The sequence below is a fragment of the Arabidopsis lyrata genome, assembly GCF_000004255.2.
Source record: "Arabidopsis lyrata subsp. lyrata unplaced genomic scaffold ARALYscaffold_7, whole genome shotgun sequence".
NCBI classification, from domain to species: Eukaryota; Viridiplantae; Streptophyta; class Magnoliopsida; order Brassicales; family Brassicaceae; genus Arabidopsis; species Arabidopsis lyrata.
In genome coordinates, this window is record NW_003302549.1 from 4,490,102 (window position 1) to 4,510,916 (window position 20,815).

Sequence of the window (20,815 nt, forward strand, 5' to 3'; positions counted from 1 at the left end):
ATAAAAGCAATCTTTATGGATAACAGATATTTACATGCTTAATTTGAAGAAGATAACAAAAAAAAAAAAAGAGTGGCTTTATCTATCATCTGGTCCATCATCATCCACAATTGGGGTCTGCTTCTGGTTCTCTCTCTCGGTAACTTTCTGGGCAGAAGAACCCTAATTCTTATCTTCACCGAATTTCGTGTTTAAGGGCTTTGTGAAGTTGTATAATTTACAAAGAAAGATATGCTGGTTTGTCTGGGTTACGTTGAAGAATCTGTTTTGTTGCTTTGAGATTAAAGTCCAAACAATGTTGGGTTTGATTCATGTCCTTGATGAGCTCGTCAATGGTCTTATGCCACTGCTTATCATTCAGTAGTCAAAACCCAGTTCCTGAATCATCTTCGTCTTTTCTTCGTTACAAGCCTTGTGACTCGATTTCGTTGTGGGGTAAGAGAAGGAAGAGGCTTTGGAGATTTGTTCCCAGTGCGGAGAATAATAACAGTCACACGGGTAATAATAAGAGGAGAAGAAGCTGGTGGCAGAGGTTTTTCTTTGATGATGATGGGAATTGGCTTGGTTTGAGGGACGAGGACATTGTTGATGAGACTTCTGAGCTTGCAAAGGATGATGAGATGTCTGATGAAGAGAAATTCGAGACTTGGAAGAGACGAGCTGAGGCGATTGTGGAGCTACGGGAAGGTCAGGAGGAGATTGGGGATAGTGGTGTTGTTGATGATGTGACCAAGAAATGGGAGGATTGGATTGTGGATTCAGATGATAGTTTAGTTGAGTCTTGGAGCCGAGACTCTGCTGGTAGTGAAGGAAGTGACGACAAATTAGAGCTCGATGAATTGACAATTCCAGACGGAGGGTTGGTTAAAATGGTGAGGGATATGGTTTTAGGAGCAGAAGAGGAAGATATTCTATACGAAGACCGTGTTTTCCGTTATGCTTCTTCAAAATCGGTGAGTTATGTGATAGTTTCACTATGCTACATAGCTCTCTCTGTGATCTTGTTCTTTAATTGATGATATGTGTGATTCTTAGTCCATTTGTTATTTGATTTTAATGTTCTTCCTGATGATTGATCAATGCTCATTGACATTGTAACTCTTTACAGGCAAAGTTTTTGGCGGTATTAATCCTCATTCCATGGGCATTAGACTTTTTGTCCCATGATTATGTACTTATGCCCTTCTTAGACAGGTGATTTCTTCACTTTTTCTGTTAATTTCCCCAGATTATGTCTCTATTTACGTTGTGTTAGTCCCCAGTTTAATTATTTACTCCGTGCCTTTACTTATAGATATGTGAAGACTGTACCACTTGCTGCCCAGGCGCTTGATGTGAGACGTAATCAGAAGCTAGAAATGGTAAAGGAACTTAATAGAGAAAAAGCTAGGTACCGTCTCGAAGTTGAGATTGGCAAATCTCCTCCTCTTTCTGACGATGAGTTATGGTGGGAGATGCGGGGTAAAGCGTAAGACTCAACTCCACATTTTTATTTTCTTTTGATGTCAAGGGTTGTAAACCTATCTTGATCTTGTACCAGATAGTTAATCTCCACGCATAGCCTCACTATGTTTCTTTTTGTGTTCCTCCCATTGGTTTCTTCAACAGTTTGGAGCTGCGAGATGAGTGGAGATTAGAGAACCGGAAAGCATTTGCCAACATATGGTCTGATATGGTGTTTGGGATCTCCTTGTTTGTTCTTCTGTACGCCAATCAGGGTAGAGTAAGTTTCCGTTTCCAACCGTGATTTAGCCCACCTAGAATGGCATTCTAAGTTTCCTTTCAAGCTGCTATCTGTTAAACCCATTTTGTTTAACATTTGCCTTTTTTCGGTTACGGCATGAACTTTTTTCAGGTAGCCTTGTTGAAATTTACGGGGTATAAAATCATAAACAACATTTCAGACACGGGAAAGGCATTTCTCATCATCCTAATCACCGACATTTTCTTGGGGTAAATGTCCAAATCGTTGCTTTCATTAAGAGCAAACACCAGAAATAAAGCTCATAACAAATGTTAAATCAAAGTTGTTAGTGTTCCAATAACCTAATATTAGCGATAGGTTGGCTCTGTCAATAGCCCGTTTGTGCAATGAAGGTATATAACTTAATGCTTCTCTTTATAGGTACCATTCTGAATCTGGATGGGAGACATTGTTAGAGATAATTATGGAACATTATGGTCTCGAAGTTGAGCAGTCTACTATTACCATTTTTATCTGCCTAGTTCCCGTTATTATGGACGCTTGTGTTAAGCTCTGGGTATCTTCTTTTCTCCTTTTTTATCCTCTTTTGATTTCTGTGTCTCTCCTTTGTTTCTTGTTCTGGGCTCATTATCTCTTCTGCATTTCCCAACTGTTTTTTTTTCTTCTTATGCAGCTGTTTAAGTTCCTTCCAAGACTGTCTCCGAGAGTTTCCAACATATTCCAGGAGATGAAACGTCACTGAGTAGTACTCACCATTAAAACCCTCCACTCGAGTTCTGTGTCTCTATCACACAAACCATTCTTCAGCTTTTATTTACGTTCATATAGACATAAGAGAAACATAGGCTATTTTTTTGTCACTCATCTTGATCTTAATTTTTTTTGTTGAATTTTTGGTGAACGAATTGAGAGACTAAGCTGCTGGCTCTCTCACCAGTATACTTTGTCATGTACACAATAAACAAACCTACAAAAGAAGCCCTTTGGGCTTTGGGCCTACGTTTACTTTTGAAATAGTAATCTTCACATGGTAAGTTACATATGTTAATCGTATTACTGTTACATAAAGTGTTCAAAAGAAATTAGATATGAAAATACAAAAAGTAGTGAAGGAATTATACAAGTCTCGTCTTCATTTTTACTTGTGTCTTGGGTTTTCTTTTTTGCTTTTTTATGGTTGATTTGATGATTAAGATTTAAGAGCTCAAACTTCCACACAAAACTCTCTCATGCTTTTGTTGACTGAAGACACTTTTCTCTCTTTTGGACCAACCTCTCAATGTCTTCAAAGCTGACCATGCAAAGAAATGTACAATGTTTTGATTAGCAAAAAGCTAAAGTGGTATCTTTCACTTATCCAAAGTTTAAATACTAATATTTGAATATTATAAAAGTAGAAATCAAAACAGTTAGTTGAAAAACATATAATGTTGAAGCTAATTCCAAAAGATGATAAAGAGTGTAATACAAATGATGGAATACGAAAAAAAAAAAATTAAAAAAAATTAAAAAAAAATGATGGAATACGAATATATTTATACTAATTAGAGATCTCATCAACATATACATATAGTTATCACCAAACAACAGATCTACACCAATTTGGACCAAGTCATGCACATACGTCAGAATTGTATGTAGGATATACACGTATATATGCTATATCAAGCATCCCTGCATGTGCAAAGATAATGAGTATATGGACTATATTAGTGTAGTAGCTTCTTCTTTTTTACTAGTTTACTCTTTACTAGATCTCTAACTCTAAGCAGATCAGTCAGATACCTTTGTAGAAAAAGTTATCTACAACGAACTCTCTGCAAATAGTTATTATAGACCTGTAATTGCCCCATTTTGTTATGGCAAATCAATAAATTAAACTGAATCATCATTAGTTTAGACCATTTGCTAATAGTTTTTGGTCAAAATCTGAAGCTGACGAAGTCCAAAGCACACAGAATCGTGTCAGAGATAAAAAGCATACTTGTCCAAACAAGACAATGTCTCTTTGTTGTTTTATTGTACTTTAAACAAAAACTGGGGCAGGAAATTGTAAAGTGAAAACGTGACCAAAATGAAAAAAAAACAGAACAAGTGGTATTAAAGATAATTTAGGTAAATAATAAGGAGGCAAGAGAAAAATAGACATAGATGGAGGAATGTCTGACTCTCTGACAACACTTCCCATTAAAAGCCATCACTTGCAGTCTTTGACCAAATCTTAGCCCTTCGTTCTTATGTGAAACTCTCATTTCAAGGCACAAGCACAATCAAATATGACATCACCTAAAGATGAACACAAGTTTTAAGAAACTTAATCCAATTTTTTTAGTTGTTACATAAAACAGAATTTCATTTTGACCTAAACAAAAAGGAATTTTTGTATTACGCCATCAGAATTTACCAAACCATGCACGAGGATTCTTCAAACATTGTGTGACATTTACCATTTATATTTTGAAAAAATCTAGACTAGCTTCTTTCTTACTTATCATAGACTCATATATATTAAATCCTAAGAATCTAAAGATTTAATAATGATTCTATAAAAAACCCCTTTAAAAAACATGAAGTCTAAAAAGAAAGAAGAGAGGTGTAGAAGTTGGTTTCATAAAACAGCTCATATCTTCTTCTTTCCCCCGACAAGTTCGGACCCTTCTTCTCTCCTCCTCCACCTTCTCTCCATTTTCTTACCTCTCAACAAGTTAACACAAACCCACCCAACAAAAAAAAACAACAAAAACAACAAAAAAAAAACAATTTAATAATTCTTTTATTAGACAAAGAGAGAGAGAAAGAGAGAGGGAGATTTTGGGTTTGGTGTTTTCTCCTTCTCTTCTTTTGTAATCCTCCTTGTTGGATTTTGATTAAAATGGGTAATGTGACGTCAAATGTGGCGGCCAAGTTCGCATTCTTCCCGCCAGAGCCAGCAACATACGGCGTAACGAAGGATGACGAGACAGGGAAGCTGGTCTTCGCCGGAGTGTCGGCGGACAAGAACGTGGAAGTCCACCAGCTCACCACAAAGTCCGGTAACAAAGTTGTTGCCACGTTCTGGAGACACCCTTTTGCGAGATTCACGCTTCTCTATTCCCATGGTAATGCTGCTGATCTTGGCCAAATGGTCGAGCTCTTCATCGAGCTCCGTGCTCATCTACGCGTCAACATCATGAGGTATATCATTAAACACAACAGAAAAAAAAAAAAAACTTAAAAGGTTTTTGTTAGATTCTTACATTTGACTTGTTTTTTTTTTTAATGTTCTGATGTCATTTTTAAACAGTTATGATTATTCAGGCTATGGAGCTTCAACAGGAAAGGTAACAAAAGAGAAATCATTCAAAATTATAAAACCTTAATGTGATTTACTCAGATGTTTTTGTTTTCTGACCTTTTTTTTCTTTTTTCTTCCGGTTCTTTTTGGTTTAGCCGTCTGAATTCAACACATATTATGACATAGAGGCAGTGTACAATTGCTTGAGGAGCGATTATGGGATCAAGCAAGAGGAGATTATTCTGTACGGACAGTCTGTAGGAAGCGGTCCAACGTTGCACATGGCTTCTCGGTTGAAGAGGCTTAGAGGAGTTGTTCTTCACAGCGCCATTCTCTCTGGAATCAGAGTCCTCTATCCTGTCAAAATGACGCTCTGGTTCGATATATTCAAAGTACGAAAACACACACAAAACATGCGTCTTTGGTTTGGTAGATATATACTCTGGTCCTGTCTCATCTCTTTGTTTTGAATGTCTTACTGCAGAACATAGACAAGATTCGCCATGTCAACTCCCAAGTCCTTGTCATTCATGTATGTAAAAGCTTTTTAGATCTTGTGACTCTCCATTCTGTTGATATTTGTACTAATTGATTTGTGATGAGCTGCTGCAGGGCACAAATGATGAGATTGTTGATTTGTCTCACGGGAAACGATTGTGGGAGCTGGCCAAGGAGAAGTACGATCCATTATGGGTGAAGGGAGGAGGGCATTGCAACCTCGAGACTTACCCTGAGTACATCAAGCACCTCAAAAAGTTCGTAAACGCAATGGAGAAACTCTCTCTAACCAATCCACCGCCCAAACAACTAACTAATGAGCCTAGTATAACCGAGACTAAGCACAATCGGTGCTTGAAATTCGGGAAAAGGTAGTAGCAGAATCACAAGACATTTGGTTTGGTAGATTCCTTCCTTGGCATCGCATGTGCAGAGTCATTTCCTCAATGTGATCAAAACCAATGCTAAACACACGGTCACAGACAACGGCGGAACAGAGATCATCTAGTGAGGTATTTCACTGTAGAATGTTGCCCTGCTTTTGAGTATTTGCTCGATGTTCAATCTCCTGTAAAAATGTAGCACCAAGTTTGGGGGTTTCTGTAACACATCATTACTTGTAGGAGAAGCAACATAGAAAAGATGTAATCAGCATTTTCTTCGACCTATCTAGTGTTCCTTAGCGAGACAAATAAGTACATTACGTAAGCCACTTGGATTAATTATATCAATTTGTCAAAAGGCTGGATTCTCCAGAAACATTACCACAAATTACTCTCACATTATAACTATACATCTGGGATCAAGAGTACTAAATCATCCTAGGTTCTGGTTGTCTCGCCTGGAGAATCTTGAGCCCCTCTGCTACAACTTAAATCGCCATCGGAGTCTATGGAAGATTCACGATGAATGAAGGACGAATATTCATCATCGTCTTTGGGTGGCTTATAGTTTTTACCTCTCCAAATCACGACCTGCTCCTTGTCAAATGTCACCAGGATGCAAGGGACCAAATCCTTCACACAAACTTAGATGTTAGTGTTTGTTCAAACAGAAACCTGAAGCAGTAAAGAGGTCTCCAAGGCTTGACCAGGAGATGAAGTTGGACAGCAAAAAAAGTGAAAGAGACAGGAAGAAACATCTCACCCTAAGCTTTGCTCCAATTTTCTTGTAATCCTTTCTATCTAGTCCCAAGCAATCAATCCGTACCAATTCACTCACGAGGAAAGCATCTCTCACCATTGGAACAAGACTACCGTAATAACCATTCTTGGCTGAAACAAAATTTTCAGGTAAAAGTGATTAAGGATATTGATACCACCAGAATTTAGAAATAAAAAGGCATGGAAAAGGTATGGACCGAGTTTTGTCAGGGCAGGAACCGCTAGCCCTTTCTTTCTCATTGCTTTGGTCTCATCGATGCTTAGACCATCAATTGTTGTTTTAATCAGCCTAGGGTACACCGGTTCATGAGGTTTCCACAACATCAATGGGATCTTAGGCCTTTTCTTGGGATCATAGTTTCGCCCTCTATATAACACAAGGGTACCACAGTGTTTAGAGACTACCTGGCCAAACGTTTTGTCCTGTAACAACAAGCAACACGGTTGTAAGAGTCATTCTTTAGATCCCCCAAATAGCTAAAGACTAAAAAAGTACATGGATCAAAAGACAAACAAGACAACATAAATCATATACTCAAAGCAGATTCATAAAAGACGATACCTCAAGGTGGAATATAACGTTCTTCATATCGAGAGTTGGGACTCCTAGACATTTGACCCGTACCGCTTCAGCATGTTTCCAATGATTATAGATATCATTGAGCATATTATGAGTCAAACCATCTCGCCCTACACATAGCCCCAAAGCAACCACTTAGCATAGAGATAGCAGTATACAAAAGAGACAAAGAATCAATTCGTTATTGGTGACTACGAAGATGAAATTTGTACACAGAAATATATTTCTCTTGACAAAAAGACACCGTTCAAATTTCCCCGTTTAACAAAATCTCATGAATAAGGAGTGAAGAAACGAATACCAAGATTGACTTGTCTTTTAGTTTTGTTCCTCTGACACAGCTCCACCAGAAATTTCCTTTCGGCTTCAGTGAGTGATGCCCCTTGGATCTTCTCTCTCACTTTCCTTCTTTTCTCTTCCAGCTTCGGATCCTCCACTCCGTCCACAGACTCTACCTTTGGATCAACCGCCGGCGCACAGACACCGGTCCATTCCCGGTCCAACCGGTCAGGACCAAAAGGTGAATACTTGGGCTCTCTCAAGCCAATTGGCCTCACATTTGAACTACTCTCTGTGTAACTGAACCGGAAATCAAACGGAAGATCAGAGTGAACCGTCTTCACACCTTCCAGCGAAGAAGGTGGACGGTACTGCGGCTTTGGCTTCTTCTTATTATTGTTCTTCTGGTTAAAGTCAGGATTTTCAGAGGCTGACGACGACAACGGAGGCGGCGGTGATTGAAAATTGTAAAGGTCTCGGAGTCGTGACGAGGAAATTGTTTGGTCGTGAAGGCGGCGCGTGAGAAGTGTGAAAGAGGATGGATTATGGCGGGAGAGACGAATCAAGAACATATTTTGCTTCTACGAAGTCGACGAACCACCAAGTAGAGAGAGACAGAAGAAGAAATCGGAAAGAAGGAACTTGTTGTTTCTTCTCTCTACTTGCTCCGCCCCAAAAATGGGCCTAAGATTAGACGGCCCATTAGTGAAGTTTTGACTTAAAATCGGCCGACTAATCCCTGCCCTTGGAAGAAAAGCTCTCGGAATTTTGCCTAACCAAGGAGCTGGCTTTTCTGAAACTGATGGAATCCAGCCATCTACAACCACAACCTCTCTTGTTGATATCTCTGCAGATGATAATCCGGCTCATGCAATCGCAACCTATCTTCGTATGATCTCTAAAAAAAGTGAATGGGAGGCTTTTTTAACCGAAACATATGTTCTTGATATGAGTGTTGGAGGAGACCAGCCGTCTACAAGCTCTCTTAATATCTCTGAAACAGATGATGGTCTAGTCCAGGCATCTCACGTCGATTTTCCACGTCTTAAGATTTTACTCCAAAATATAATGGTAAGTAAGTTGATGCAATGTTAAATTCATTCTCATCATCTATATCCTTAATTTTTCTTTTTAATTGAAGTGTGGAGATAATGTATAATAATAGATGAACTCTTGAGTATATACATAGTAATTGCTAAATCGGGATTACACTGAGACAAGTAATTGCTTCAAGTTTATTTATACAAAAGAAAAGCTCTCCGAATTTTTGATATTACTTTCTTAGTCGATCTCCACAATCTGAGGCCTCCTCTCTGCAGCTTTCTTGCGTATAAAGATACCCCATCTCAATGCAGCTTTAAGCTTAAGCCATCCCACTACAGCTTTCCCTGCGCCTCTACCTCCTTCTCTCTTATAACCCTTATCTATCTGAGCTTCATACCGATCACTGAAACAGTAACTGGACTCATCCCTGTGACCAAACCCGCCTGATATCCCAAATGTCTTCAGCAATCTGTGCATGTCATCGGTCTCCAGCATCTCAGAACTCCTCGCTCGAATTTCCTCCGTAAACATATCTTCAAGGCCTCCATTGTATGAGCCCGAAACCGAAGAACTCTCCATCGATGTGTAGTCTCGTAACTGATTGCAAGGTTGTTGGACTAAAGGATACTCTATCAGATGCTGAGGAACCCATGAGTAGCCATTCGCAGTCTGTTGGCATTGCAGAGTCTTCTGCTGCGTTTGATGGTTCTGAGCAATTTTTATTTCATTCTTAGCAACTGGTAAGCAATTCAACATCTTACCGTCATACTCAACCACTTTATGCCAGTTCTCGTAAGCTGTCTTCACCAAAATGTCTGCAGAAATCTGTTGAATTGCACAAAGCTCAACTCTTTAAATCACTTTTTGAGTATGATCTTAAGAGACTGCAGATTCTAGGGGGGAAGAAGAAAAAGGAAGCTAGCTTTACAGACAAATGGCTTACCTTTTGGTCATGGTTAAGAGATTCCAGAGATAAGAAGTGGCCATTGACAATTAGGCCTTGGAAGTCATATATATGATTAAAGACAACACCGGTCTCGTGTGTTTGATCTGTGTAATAGACGTAAAGTTTCCCACCTAATACACAGGTCATTGCGTGCTCCACCGTGTTATCCCACATTCTATTTGACATTCCACTCCCAAGCAACTGTTAAACACACACCAAGAACATCAGCAAGAAACAATCATTTTCTTGTGTAGATATTCACAATACTAAAGGTGCACATACACTTCTTAGTTTCTGCGGATCCTTCATGAGTATCCGTAGGAAGTCTTTAACAGTCACGATGTTAGATTTTAGTAGCTTCTTGTGTAGCGCTCCATCTTTCGCTATTTTATCCAATCTCCAGACTTCATCATGTAAAGCCGGTGGATAATGTTTCTTGTATACTGCAAAAAAGACATCGCCAAAAGATAATCCAAGATTCAGGTAGACAATCCAAGAAACCCTCTCTCTCTCTCTGCTAATCAAGTCTCTCCAAAGTTTTAAGATACTCACGTTCTCCTCTGTGATCTTTAACAGCAAATGGCTCTGTTTTAGCTTCACGAATGTGAAACCCCGATGGAGCCTTAACACCAAGTCTAAACTTTCTGCTCCTAATCCAGCTCGAATTGTCAGTGAAAGTAAGTTTTCCAAGAGTTCCTACACCTTCTTTAAGTATCACATGTCTGTCACCAGTTAAGATGGGATGTTTCCCTTCGCGTTCTTTCACTTGAAAGCTCTCAAAATGTTCTCTCGTCCAATCTTCGTCGTCATCATCATTGAAGTCTCCATCTAACACGACAATAATCAGCTTTGCCATTGATTCTTGTCCTGTTTGGATTACATTTCCGGTGTTTGCATCTATAAGAACCACGTGAATGGCTGAGCCTTGCTCTCCCTCGACTTTCCCACCTGTGAATAAATGAGGAGGCATTCGTGTTCTGAAGCGAATTTGCAGGTTTCTTCCATCAAGGCCTTGATTCTTCTTCGGTTCTGGAGATCTGAAAACTCAAATTGATGTAAAGATCATGGAACCAGTCCAGCGAAGGATATGGTAAATAACTAGAGAAAGTACCTTGAAATAGATTTCGAGTTCTCCAATCTAAATAAGGCACGTTCCACCTCTTCACTGACCTGTCCATATATCGACACCATTACCAAGTTTACACAACAGGCTTCTCAAGATTTGGTTTATGTGGAAATTAAACTTCGAAATAGGATATCATACTCACAATTCTTCGAAATAATGGTTCCAAAGACGAGCAAAGCCTCTGCAGACTATCTACCTTGACAGCTTCCACTATGACACTGTAAAACAGTTTTTGTTTTCATACAAAAACGTCTGAGAAAATTTGAGGCCTTGCGAGGCTAAGCAAGACTATCGAAAATTTGAAAAGCAAGATGTTTCCACAGTTCTATGCTCTTTGGACAGTGTAACTAATGAACAAATAAAAAAAAGGTCCAACCCAAAAAGAGTTCAGAATCATAGCCAAAACAATTAAATTTACGACACACTAACACGTAAAATATGAGTTACCTTGCCAAAGCAGGAAGCTTCTGTCTCTTTGGTTCTGGCAAGTTGTCTGCATGTTCTTGATTGTGTCCATGTCCTCTCTTGTTCATGGAATTTTCCATTTAAAGTACGATTACTTATCAACAATCTCTGTGCCTAGATAGATATGAATTTAATGCACGTTCCTAAGTAGGAGAAAAGAGCATAAGTCCTACAATATGGAAGCTTCGGAGAAGAACACAGAAAAAATAGAAACAGAGATTAGTTGAATCTAGAACCAAAGTCTAATAGCTATCTTTTCTTTATGGAACTTTTTGTACAATGCACATGGAGTGGACGGTTTGCAGGAGTCACTGAACCGAGATCTGTTTCTTTTAGCCGTAGATCTAAGGCTTTTATGGATTCTGTCCCTCTGAATATTAGAATAATGCAAACCGACTACTTTAATGGCTGAAGCTAAAAAAGAAAGAAATAAATACAGCTGTTTTTGTGAATGAAGGAATATTGAAAATCGAAACCGCGTGAGACCTGGTGCGATCATAATTATGTCAACCTAAGGCTAAGTGCGTTTGACTTCTCCAATTTTTGTCTCTTCTCAGCTCTTCTCTCTGTTCACAAACTCTCATGTTTCTTGACGTCTGAAACAGTCTTTGTTAGGTTTTTAAGCAAAAAGAAGAAAACAGAGTCCAAGTGATTCTCTTGATCCTCTTGTGCTTTAGATTAAGACATGATACATATTACAGTCCAAATCTAGCTACAATGCAATCGAACCAACTCACAGACTTCAGAGAGAAATAACATTCTACAAACCCAAGATAACCCGAGCTTAGAAAGCTCGGGTTTGTTTAGCTGAGGTATTAAGCTCACTCTTTGCTTTAGTTCTTGGTTATTGAGAATGTGATGGTTTGGGGTTGCCAATGAACATGAACCATAAAATACATAACGACTTCTTATCTAACAAGAGAAGCAAGTGAAACTTCATGGTAGAGAAATGGACAATTATATATGAAGAAAAGTTAATACAAGGCCAAGCCTTTCTTTAGCTACATTCTGATCCAAGGGCAAAACAAAACAAAAACTACATATATAGAGAAACGTGGAAGATAGGACTTTGCCTTGACAATTAAACAATTTCCTTTACTTGAGTAGAGTTGCGAAAATTCGATTTCTCAGAGAGAAACTCTTCAAGGTAGACTGAGAAGTGCAATCAGTTTACTCACCTTCCCAACCTGATTGCCGAGCTCTCTTCTCCCACAAAGAAGTGATCTTCCTCTCCTTGATCAACAAAGCTTCGGCTCTCTCTCTAGCTGATTCACAAATCTCAGTGGCGGCATTGCACTTCTCAGCCTCCTTTTGATACTGAGATGCAACCCTTTTAGCTTCTGCAAGGGTAACATTCATATGACGGCTATGCTCATCTGCAACTGCTTCTTGCAGCTTCAGCTCCTCAGTCAGAAGGTCCACAAATTGCTTCTCCATCTCTTGTTTGAGCTCTGGATCGTCGCTTCCACAATCTGTTCATAACACAAGACATAATTCATTTTCCGGTATCAAGCACCAACGAAAGCCACGTCTTGACAAGAGAATTCAAACAAAAAAAACTATATGCGGAAAGGGATTGATAAAATGGTTGTGTTTGAGCACACAGAACCATCAGAGTAACAGTGAGAAAAAGACAAGCCTGTTCTGCCATCAAGCTTCTATCGGGACTGGAAATGACTACTGATTCATCAAATGACTTGTAAGATTTTAGACTTAGAAAACACCAGGAATATGATGAAATTGAAAAAAAGAAGGAAATTACGAGGAAACCAATCTTACAGATAGCTTCCCTAGACAGAAATGAAAGCTCCTCAATAACTATCAAACCATATTGTAACATGATAAAAACACAATAAAGGAAACAACAAAGGCATAGCAGCTAAACAAAGTCAAGCTCAGAATCGAGATCTAACCTGTAATAGAGAGATTTGCAAGCCCTGCAAAAGAAAAAAAAGCGACTTGTTAAACAATATACAGGTCGAGATTCCTTCTTACTGAAATCAAACGTAAAAGAGACAGCTTGATTGAAAGATCCAATATTGAAACCAAACAAAATCAGATGCTTCAGAGCAAGATCCAAATAAATTTCACCAAATCGAAATTCGAGTAAAAGGGCACCTCTAAATTATGATCATTACTCAAAAAGGAGCTAAATTTCACAAGACAAACTTGTAATCACGAATCCAATCATAAAACGAGGAACATCAAGATCCAATCAGAAAGAAAAAAAGGTAGGCATACCAGGAGCTATCTGGAGAAGAGACAAAGGAGGAGGACAATCACAAACGCAAGGAGGACAAAGCGAGTTGGTACGAGTGGATCCAACGAAACCCTTGTTGAATTTCCAATAAAGAGCAGGTCCACACACAACTAAAGCTGATACAACCGCGAAAATCACCAGACATCTCATGCAATCTCCAGATCGACGAGCCATCGTTTCGGAAGAACAAAATGCTGAATCGGAGTCGGGAGTGCAGCAACAATGGTGATTAGTGTGTAAGAAAACACTGTCAGCGAAAGAAACGAAGAATCCCAATTAGAACACAGCTACATACAAGTGGTGATGTACCAAACGCGGAGAAACTACAGTAAAACGACCACGTTTTGATGAGTCCGATTCAGATGTCGGTGGTGCATATTTCTCACGTAATCACTGTAACACTAATTGTTTACGATTTTACCCTTTCGAGTTCCATAATCTTTCCTTTCCAAAAAGGCGCAATACTTTCATTTGTTTCACACAGCTCTTTCAAATAATTTACAATTTGACCCTTTTTTATTTTTTGTTTCCTAAATGGCACTGTATTTTCCATTTGTATCAGAAATTATACATCTTACTGTATCAGTCTTGCATTATGTCAAGACTAACTATGGGTGTGACTCGTAAACTGAAAGCAACCTGTCGGAAATTATAATAAAGGTCCGTTGTTACAAATCCCTTTGGTCGACTGAAATAATATTATATGATGGTAGACTCGTATTATGTCCTTATGACGAAGTTGACTACCGTTATGAGGGATTTCCTGATAGTATGGGTCCGGAAGAGAGAAGGGAGAGAATACTTGATATCATGTTGTGTGAACGTATATGTGACCATGACCCCGTCGACGATTACCATGATGATTATCCAGATGTTCCTTCGGGTGAATTTGAGTATGTCTATATTCCTGGTTGTTATCTAAGCATTCCCCATCCCCCTATGGACAGCTTGGTTCATCCTTCACCCTACGTATTCCGCGTTAGAGGCAACTGGGCCTAAGGGTGGCACAACCATGTGTGCTGTCCCGCAACATTACATTGACTCTCAGAATCGACAGCTAGAGGCCATGTACGAATGGGACCAAAAGGCCAAGGGTTGTTAATGTTTCCCTTATATAATTTTCGACCAAAATCTTTGGTTTTGCTTCTTCTCCACTAGTACTACTTTTCTTCTTCTACCTTTTTTCTCCATCGTTTCACAATAATAATAAGTAAACCGAGAGATCCAAATGTAAGAGGCAGGTCAGAATCTACCTCTCTTTGACATCAATGACCTCTTCTGCTTACTATGTTAAGACTTAAAGACTGTTTTATGTTTGTGGGAGATAGTACCATCCTATCCCATTGTTATGTTTACACTCTTCCAGCTAGCTTCTATATTTTCTATCATGTAGGTGGGATATTAGCTACAAATCCAATGGATTTCTATTTATTAGCTAGCACTAGCATGCATGGGTTTCTCTTAGTTCATTCTTATCTTCTACTTGTTGATTGGTATTTTCTCTAAGTGATCATTTTATCTTTTGGTTGTAAGGAGAAAATAATCGATTATTTTGTACGATCTCATCACAGACGCAAGGTGGTGAGTTTGGTCCTTTTACTTAGCTTGCTCTTCTTGTCTCAGGTCACTGTAATACTCACTGATCCATTTCTCTATCTCTGCAACTTCTTGCCTCCTCTGTTCTTTCAGCCACTCTGGGTCGTCTTTTGTAGCAGCCCTGAGATCCGTATGGTGAGCTCCTGCTTTGAACAAAAAAAATTCAGTTTCCTTGTCTATAACAAAGTGTGTGTGTGTATGTGTGTTCACTCTTAAATTTCACAAACGTTTAACCTTTCTTGGTCACAAACGCAATGATGCTGCTCGATATGTTCTTCAGAACCCTGAAAATTACAGAAACATCAAGTCTACCGCCATTTATAGAGATTTAATAGTGACATGGAATGAGGAATGAGTGACTTACCCTTCTCTGCTCCATGGATCCTGCATTCCATTGGAGAATATAATGTTGCTGCCAAATCTCTTCAACACCATCTCTATTCTCTGCAATAAACAGACTCTGATCAAAAGCTGAGCTTTAGGTCTGTTATCTGGGAAAGAAAATAGGCAAAATGTAAACAAACATGTCCGCCAAATTCGGTGGTGATCCAGTGTGGTCTAGGCTTGACACCGTATTCCTTTAGACAGTCTTCTTGGTCTACTTTTTCATCATATTCGAATGGTTGAAACATGCTCTGGTTTGAACAGCTTATTGGCATCACCATCTCTGTGCATGCCTTTTTTTCATCCGATAGTCACATTGATCCACTAGTAAGTTTGTATATTCTTGTGAATAATTAACGACAAGGAAACAGATAGACTCATGAATACCTGCCAATACCAACCATTGAGTCCATGAGGATCAGTTTGGTTTTCAATATCGAAGCAATTCTCTGAACCTGAATAGTTGTAGTATAAGCTTGCAGCTGCAAACGCACGATCAAGATTGCTGGCTTCTAAAGGAAACCAGTCGATGATCTTGCACATCTGTTGTAAGAAGATGTCTCGTCGTGAATTAACCGGTACAAGAAAGAAACAAATTTATACTCCCTTACATGTCTTACCTCCTCCACTGGATAAGCAGGCAGTGGAGCCATGAAATTTGCTGGAGTTGGGTAATTAACCATTGCTGTATCAGTAAAGGCTGTCTCTAGCCACCTTGAGGCTAGATAGACAGCGTGAAGATCCCTGTGATTTTTAAAGATTGGAGAATGAAACAACACAGGTTAGAGAGCTCGAAAAGTAGCTTTGTTAAGAGTTTGGGATAACAGAATTTTCTACTTGCAAGTTCTGAACTTTTTGCTGAGTTCTTGTAAGCCATCTTTCATGGTAGAAAAAACCTCCAGTTCTCTCCAGCTTTTCTTGATGACTTCAAAACAGTTAAGACTCGCGTCCTGCTAATAATAAGAGGCATGAGTAGCTCATTATTGAATATACATTTTGTATAGAAATATACAGACCTTGAAATCCTGAGAAACGACGTTATAAAAGCTTGAAGACGGAACAATCTTATCAAACTGCAGAATTGGAGCAGAGGAAGCTAATGCACCAATTGTGATATGCGGATACTTTAGCCTGAACCACGCTGCAAGCACTGTCTCAGGAAATAGAGAACAACAGACGAGAGTTTGATAAGAACCGATTTGTAGTAATAAGAAGTGAACAATTGACTGGAATTTTGTAAGCTTACTTCCACCATAAGAGCCACCAAAGACTACGACAGGAGAGGCTTCGGACGATAGATTCTGCTTCAAGCTTCTTATCAAGATTGCATAATCAGCCAACGCTTGCTGTGAGTTTAGGTATCCCAATGTCTTGGCCAAGTTGTGCGGCTTCGACTCTCCATAGAATCTATGCTGCAAGGATGAACAAAAACCGGACCAACAGAGCAGCATTAGTGTTTTTAAGCCAGATTGTTCAGATAAGAGATGCATTAGGCGATTTTGCAAAAGCATTTACTTCGATAAAGACAAGAAGAGCCTGGAACTTGGGAGCAATGTCCAACATGAAGCCGGTGTTGGAAGCAAACCATTCAATGTCACCTTCATTGCCTGTGTAGACAAAGATGGGGCCACCTTTGCGCCAGAAATGGCTGCTGATGAGGTACTTCTGATGGAAGATTCTGTAGCTCTCTGGTTGGAAACTAAAGTGGTCAAGATTCTGAGGGAAGTAACGTGTCTGAAAGTGAAAGGGTAACTCTGCCTTTGACTTGGAGGTCTTACTGTTTTGTCTCAAAGAAAAAAGATGGTAGGAACCTCCAGGAGGATACTTTGCTTCTGCAACAACAGTTAAGAAGAGGAATACAAGACATAAACAAGCTGACATTCTCTCCATATCTCCCTCTTCCTCTCTAAGCAGAATAACAACTCAAACACACAGAGACAATATATAAGAAGATGCGTATTTGGTCTTGTGTCTGCATCAGCTTTTGGTTTACCAGGGAAACACTTGTGGAGGAAAAAAGTGAGATACTAAAGGAAGCGTTTCGTCTTTTTTTACATAACTTTTCATGATTCTCTCTCTCTCGAGAATCATTGGACGCTTCAAGTGAGAAAATACCAATAGATGCACCATAGAAAACCACTAGATGGTGTACACACAGGTTGATCATTGGACCACTAAATGCACCATAGAAAACCACATGGACTAAGCAAGTTTATTACCGAACTAGAAATTAATTGGCAGTTTTCTTTTTCTGTAGACTAGCCTGAAACAAGAGTTGTAAACAGATGACACAGTTGGGTAATAAACACAAGAAATTAACCTAAACTGGCAAGTTTTGAAAATGAATAATTGCCAACTAAGTTGGATTCTTGATCAAAACAGATTTCCAATCACATCAGTGCGTTGAGCTGTCACAAATTAATGAATTATAGTTGCATTGGCCAGCACAAACTTTTTTCCTAGTTATCTTCTTTCATTTGTTGTTTCATTAATTCAGAATTTGGGTCCATTGCAGTATTGCACTTTGTACTTTTGTAGCAACCTATAATGCTATGGATTCTTTCACAATTGTAGATTAATTAGAAGAACAATAAAGACGATAAATTGTATCTTGTTTTGGTTTAGAATCGGAAATCTAAATCTTTTTCTTGGCAACACTCATCTGACAGTAATCATATGCCCATCCATGTGATTTTTATGATAGAAACCACTAGTGTGACAACTGACAACACTTTATCATCAATTTATTATAAGCTCTGTCTTTGTCCCATTTTTCACATCGGATCTACAAAACGATGATACATCTAAGCTTAACTCTTCAGACATGGCTACAAAATTTAGATTCTACAAAACTTATAAACAATTTTAAAGGATTTTGATAAAATCTTTGCATGTCACAGGAAAGGACTCAGATTCGCCTTTTCTCAGACAAATTAGGGGATTAACCCTTCAGCCATGGCTGCTAACAAAGAAAAAAAGAGTTCTCTTTTTTCCTTACAGCCCCGCCATGAAAGAAGAGTGTTACCACAATGTCTGGTCTATTGACTTTTAAGAATCATCATAGTCTCCCAATTAGAAGAAGAAGAAGAAGAAGAAGAAGAAGAAGAGAGCTTAACCCAAAAAAAGAAGAAGAAGAGGAAGATAGAGATCCAAGCAAAGTAGATCCTTTAATCGAGGAAGATCAGTAGTAATGGCGGTGGTGGTGACGGAGGAGATGATTGGATGATTCATCACCACTTTAAAAAGTGGTTCGTCAAGAAAGATTTGAAATCATCGGCTCTGCTTCCACCGGAAGAAAAATCCTCCGGGAGCAGAACCTCATACTTAAACTAATGATGAGAGACCAAATCCAAAACAAAACCCTAAAGGTCACTCCTTTTTTTGGGGGAAGTTTATAGTACCCAATTTCCAGTTTTACCCTCTGACGATTCAACTCAGACTCGTACCGGTCAAAGGGTATTTCTGACATTAACCGAAGAATACAAAATGTTTGTGCGCTTCAACAACAATGGAGTAAATAAACAGTGTGGAGCAAAAAAAGTAATGAAACCTTAGATGGTCTCTTTGCCTTTCTGCTTAACTAATTTTGTGTCAATGACTTTTCCTGATGAGTTGATAGTATAAGTAACCTGTGTATGAAACAAAGAAGACGTTATTTCACCTTTGTTATGTTTTTCTTGGTCTTGATAAACATATCTAAACACAAGAAAGAATTTAGTGGAAGAAACTACTTACAAATTCTGAGAAGCTAACTCTGTGAAGAAGAAACCCATCTTCCCTTTCTCTGACATAAATAAAAATGCATTTCTCTCAGACATTAAGATTGAGCTTTCAAAGTTTATGATTATAATGTCTCATAAGAGATCTTGTTACCTCATACTATCATTCGTTGGACCTTGGTTCTCTGGTTGATTAGGGACCATAATGCAAGAGAAGCCCTCATTGTTGCCTCCGCTGGTGCAGCCTTTTTTGCTTATATATAAGTTCTTGTATCATCAAAGTTTTTCCTCTCATGTCAATCATATACTTGATTCATTCCATCAAATTTCTCGGCAATGCGAAGGGGTATATAATGTCTTACCACTCCATATTTGGTCAAGATTTGATGAAATGTCCTTGCAACTCTCTTAGATTCCTCTGGTTCCTTAGTTAGAGTATTGGCGAGTAACGGGTCTGATCCAACCACAATACGCCTGTAATATCAAGCATATATGGACGGATTTTAAAGAGCATAGAGCAAACTGGGTCACCAAATAACGATAGAGAACTTGTTAAAATATTTTCTACAAGTTGTTGAGAGATCAAGGGAGTCTATCAGCTGAATAGCCAACTTACCAGTCTCCATCTACTGCTTTCAGAATCCTTGCCAACCCTTTCAATTGACTGATCATAGAGCCATTCAATGCTCCACCAAGCACTTCCTTCAGTTTTCAATTAATCAGACATAAGGAAACAACAAAATCAGAAGAAAAGCCTAACAATATATTTTTATCAAATTCACGGAAACAAACTGATCCTACCTGCTGCAGTGAGCCAGTGTCTACGAAAACAACATCCAAGGATCCACCAAAAGGCATTTTGATGTGCTCTCTGAAATATCCAAATCCTTTCCTTCTAGTGTACCTAAAACGCATCAAATTGATCAGTCTTCTTGTTACATCAGCAGAACTCAAGTTAAACTAAAAGGGTCTATTCCATAGGATCAAGTTACCATGGAAGTTTCAGTGAAGAAGACAGCCGAGTCGCCTGCAAAAAGATCAATACACTCATTACTCATACTAACTGTCTGACCAAAAGAGATTCAAAACTTTTGTTTTGTCAGATCAAGGAACCCAAGTTCAAGTGCTGACATTTTGCAGGAGTGAATCTTGTTCTCCATGTTCACTTGAGCTCAGCACAAATTTTGCCTTGTAAGTTTCTGCAACTTTCTCCATCTTCAACGATCAAGCAGAAACAAAATAAGTAGAATAAAACTCAAATCATGGATCCTGAGGAAGCTACTGTAAAGAACCAAACTTTGTATCATGAAACCAATGGATTCGACGATAAGTAGATAAATTGAACAAATTTCATGTTCCAACTAAAACGTTAAGAAGATGGGAAACAAACCAATCGGAGAAGGCGAGTTTGGTGGTGAAGAGGCCTGAAACCTCCGGAGACGGAAATGAAATGAAGATCTAGAGGTGTGGCATTGTCACCGTCGTCGTTACTAGAGAAGAAGAAAGGGTGACCCAAATGCAGAGACACATAGACGATGAGACATAGAGATAATTGGATGAAGATTGTGCAACCCCATGACGATTGCTTCATACCTTCTCAGTAGATTGAAACTCAAAAAAGTCTTTTTTTTTTTTTTTTTTGTTCACAGAAACTCAAAAAGGATAAATGAATAGTTTTTGAACGTCGTCTTCTTATTTTAGTGGTAGTAAGAGACTGCAACATAAGCATGATGATGATGACTAGTTTCCAAATTTGTCACGATAAGTTTGCAGTTG

General features: G+C 38.8%; 8 protein-coding genes and 1 long non-coding RNA gene across 9 annotated transcripts; 4 read left to right on the top strand and 5 right to left on the bottom strand.

The window, feature by feature from the left end:
* Window positions 1–68: 68 nt before the first annotated feature.
* LOC9305420 (chloroplast envelope membrane protein) lies at window positions 69–2,747 on the top strand. Its single transcript, XM_002867270.2, has 7 exons — window positions 69–953; window positions 1,109–1,194; window positions 1,295–1,468; window positions 1,609–1,723; window positions 1,856–1,953; window positions 2,126–2,261; window positions 2,379–2,747. The coding sequence occupies exons 1-7, from the start codon at window positions 312–314 to the stop codon at window positions 2,445–2,447; spliced, it is 1,320 nt and encodes a 439-aa protein (XP_002867316.1). The 5' UTR covers window positions 69–311; the 3' UTR covers window positions 2,448–2,747.
* An 883-nt stretch (window positions 2,748–3,630) lies between these two features.
* Window positions 3,631–6,169, top strand: LOC9303389 (protein ABHD17C). The gene is made up of 5 exons (XM_002867271.2): window positions 3,631–4,879; window positions 4,989–5,025; window positions 5,135–5,371; window positions 5,464–5,511; window positions 5,592–6,169. The coding sequence occupies exons 1-5, from the start codon at window positions 4,578–4,580 to the stop codon at window positions 5,850–5,852; spliced, it is 885 nt and encodes a 294-aa protein (XP_002867317.1). The 5' UTR covers window positions 3,631–4,577; the 3' UTR covers window positions 5,853–6,169.
* A 4-nt stretch (window positions 6,170–6,173) lies between these two features.
* LOC9303390 (CRS2-associated factor 1, mitochondrial) lies at window positions 6,174–8,143 on the bottom strand. The gene is made up of 5 exons (XM_021017386.1): window positions 7,522–8,143; window positions 7,203–7,330; window positions 6,838–7,063; window positions 6,624–6,751; window positions 6,174–6,493 (listed from the first exon to the last, which is right to left on the bottom strand). Exons 1-5 carry the CDS (start codon window positions 8,069–8,071, stop codon window positions 6,299–6,301), a joined length of 1,227 nt encoding a protein of 408 aa, XP_020873045.1. The 5' UTR covers window positions 8,072–8,143; the 3' UTR covers window positions 6,174–6,298.
* A 538-nt stretch (window positions 8,144–8,681) lies between these two features.
* On the bottom strand, window positions 8,682–11,446 carry LOC9305421 (calmodulin-binding protein 60 F). Its single transcript, XM_002869304.2, has 7 exons — window positions 11,063–11,446; window positions 10,758–10,833; window positions 10,601–10,659; window positions 10,042–10,526; window positions 9,772–9,932; window positions 9,487–9,690; window positions 8,682–9,368 (listed from the first exon to the last, which is right to left on the bottom strand). Exons 1-7 carry the CDS (start codon window positions 11,158–11,160, stop codon window positions 8,781–8,783), a joined length of 1,671 nt encoding a protein of 556 aa, XP_002869350.1. The 5' UTR covers window positions 11,161–11,446; the 3' UTR covers window positions 8,682–8,780.
* A 569-nt stretch (window positions 11,447–12,015) lies between these two features.
* On the bottom strand, window positions 12,016–13,911 carry LOC9305422. The gene is made up of 3 exons (XM_021017387.1): window positions 13,322–13,911; window positions 12,994–13,017; window positions 12,016–12,552 (listed from the first exon to the last, which is right to left on the bottom strand). The coding sequence occupies exons 1-3, from the start codon at window positions 13,512–13,514 to the stop codon at window positions 12,251–12,253; spliced, it is 519 nt and encodes a 172-aa protein (XP_020873046.1). The 5' UTR covers window positions 13,515–13,911; the 3' UTR covers window positions 12,016–12,250.
* A 592-nt stretch (window positions 13,912–14,503) lies between these two features.
* LOC110226168 lies at window positions 14,504–15,290 on the top strand. The gene is made up of 3 exons (XR_002330255.1): window positions 14,504–14,581; window positions 14,964–15,071; window positions 15,217–15,290. It is a non-coding gene; the product is annotated as an uncharacterized LOC110226168 (long non-coding RNA).
* Window positions 14,742–18,117, bottom strand: LOC9305423 (lysosomal Pro-X carboxypeptidase). Its single transcript, XM_002869306.2, has 10 exons — window positions 16,836–18,117; window positions 16,567–16,732; window positions 16,337–16,470; window positions 16,158–16,270; window positions 15,941–16,064; window positions 15,708–15,863; window positions 15,461–15,613; window positions 15,301–15,380; window positions 15,171–15,220; window positions 14,742–15,079 (listed from the first exon to the last, which is right to left on the bottom strand). The coding sequence occupies exons 1-10, from the start codon at window positions 17,208–17,210 to the stop codon at window positions 14,937–14,939; spliced, it is 1,494 nt and encodes a 497-aa protein (XP_002869352.1). The 5' UTR covers window positions 17,211–18,117; the 3' UTR covers window positions 14,742–14,936.
* A 393-nt stretch (window positions 18,118–18,510) lies between these two features.
* Window positions 18,511–18,653, top strand: LOC110226167. Its single transcript, XM_021016861.1, is given in 2 exon segments — window positions 18,511–18,531; window positions 18,534–18,653. Coding segments are annotated over 2 exon segments (141 nt in total).
* A 15-nt stretch (window positions 18,654–18,668) lies between these two features.
* Window positions 18,669–20,755, bottom strand: LOC110226166. Its single transcript, XM_021016860.1, has 9 exons — window positions 20,430–20,755; window positions 20,171–20,254; window positions 20,032–20,066; window positions 19,841–19,943; window positions 19,656–19,741; window positions 19,402–19,513; window positions 19,194–19,306; window positions 19,056–19,104; window positions 18,669–18,949 (listed from the first exon to the last, which is right to left on the bottom strand). Exons 1-9 carry the CDS (start codon window positions 20,628–20,630, stop codon window positions 18,872–18,874), a joined length of 861 nt encoding a protein of 286 aa, XP_020872519.1. The 5' UTR covers window positions 20,631–20,755; the 3' UTR covers window positions 18,669–18,871.
* Window positions 20,756–20,815: the final 60 nt, after the last annotated feature.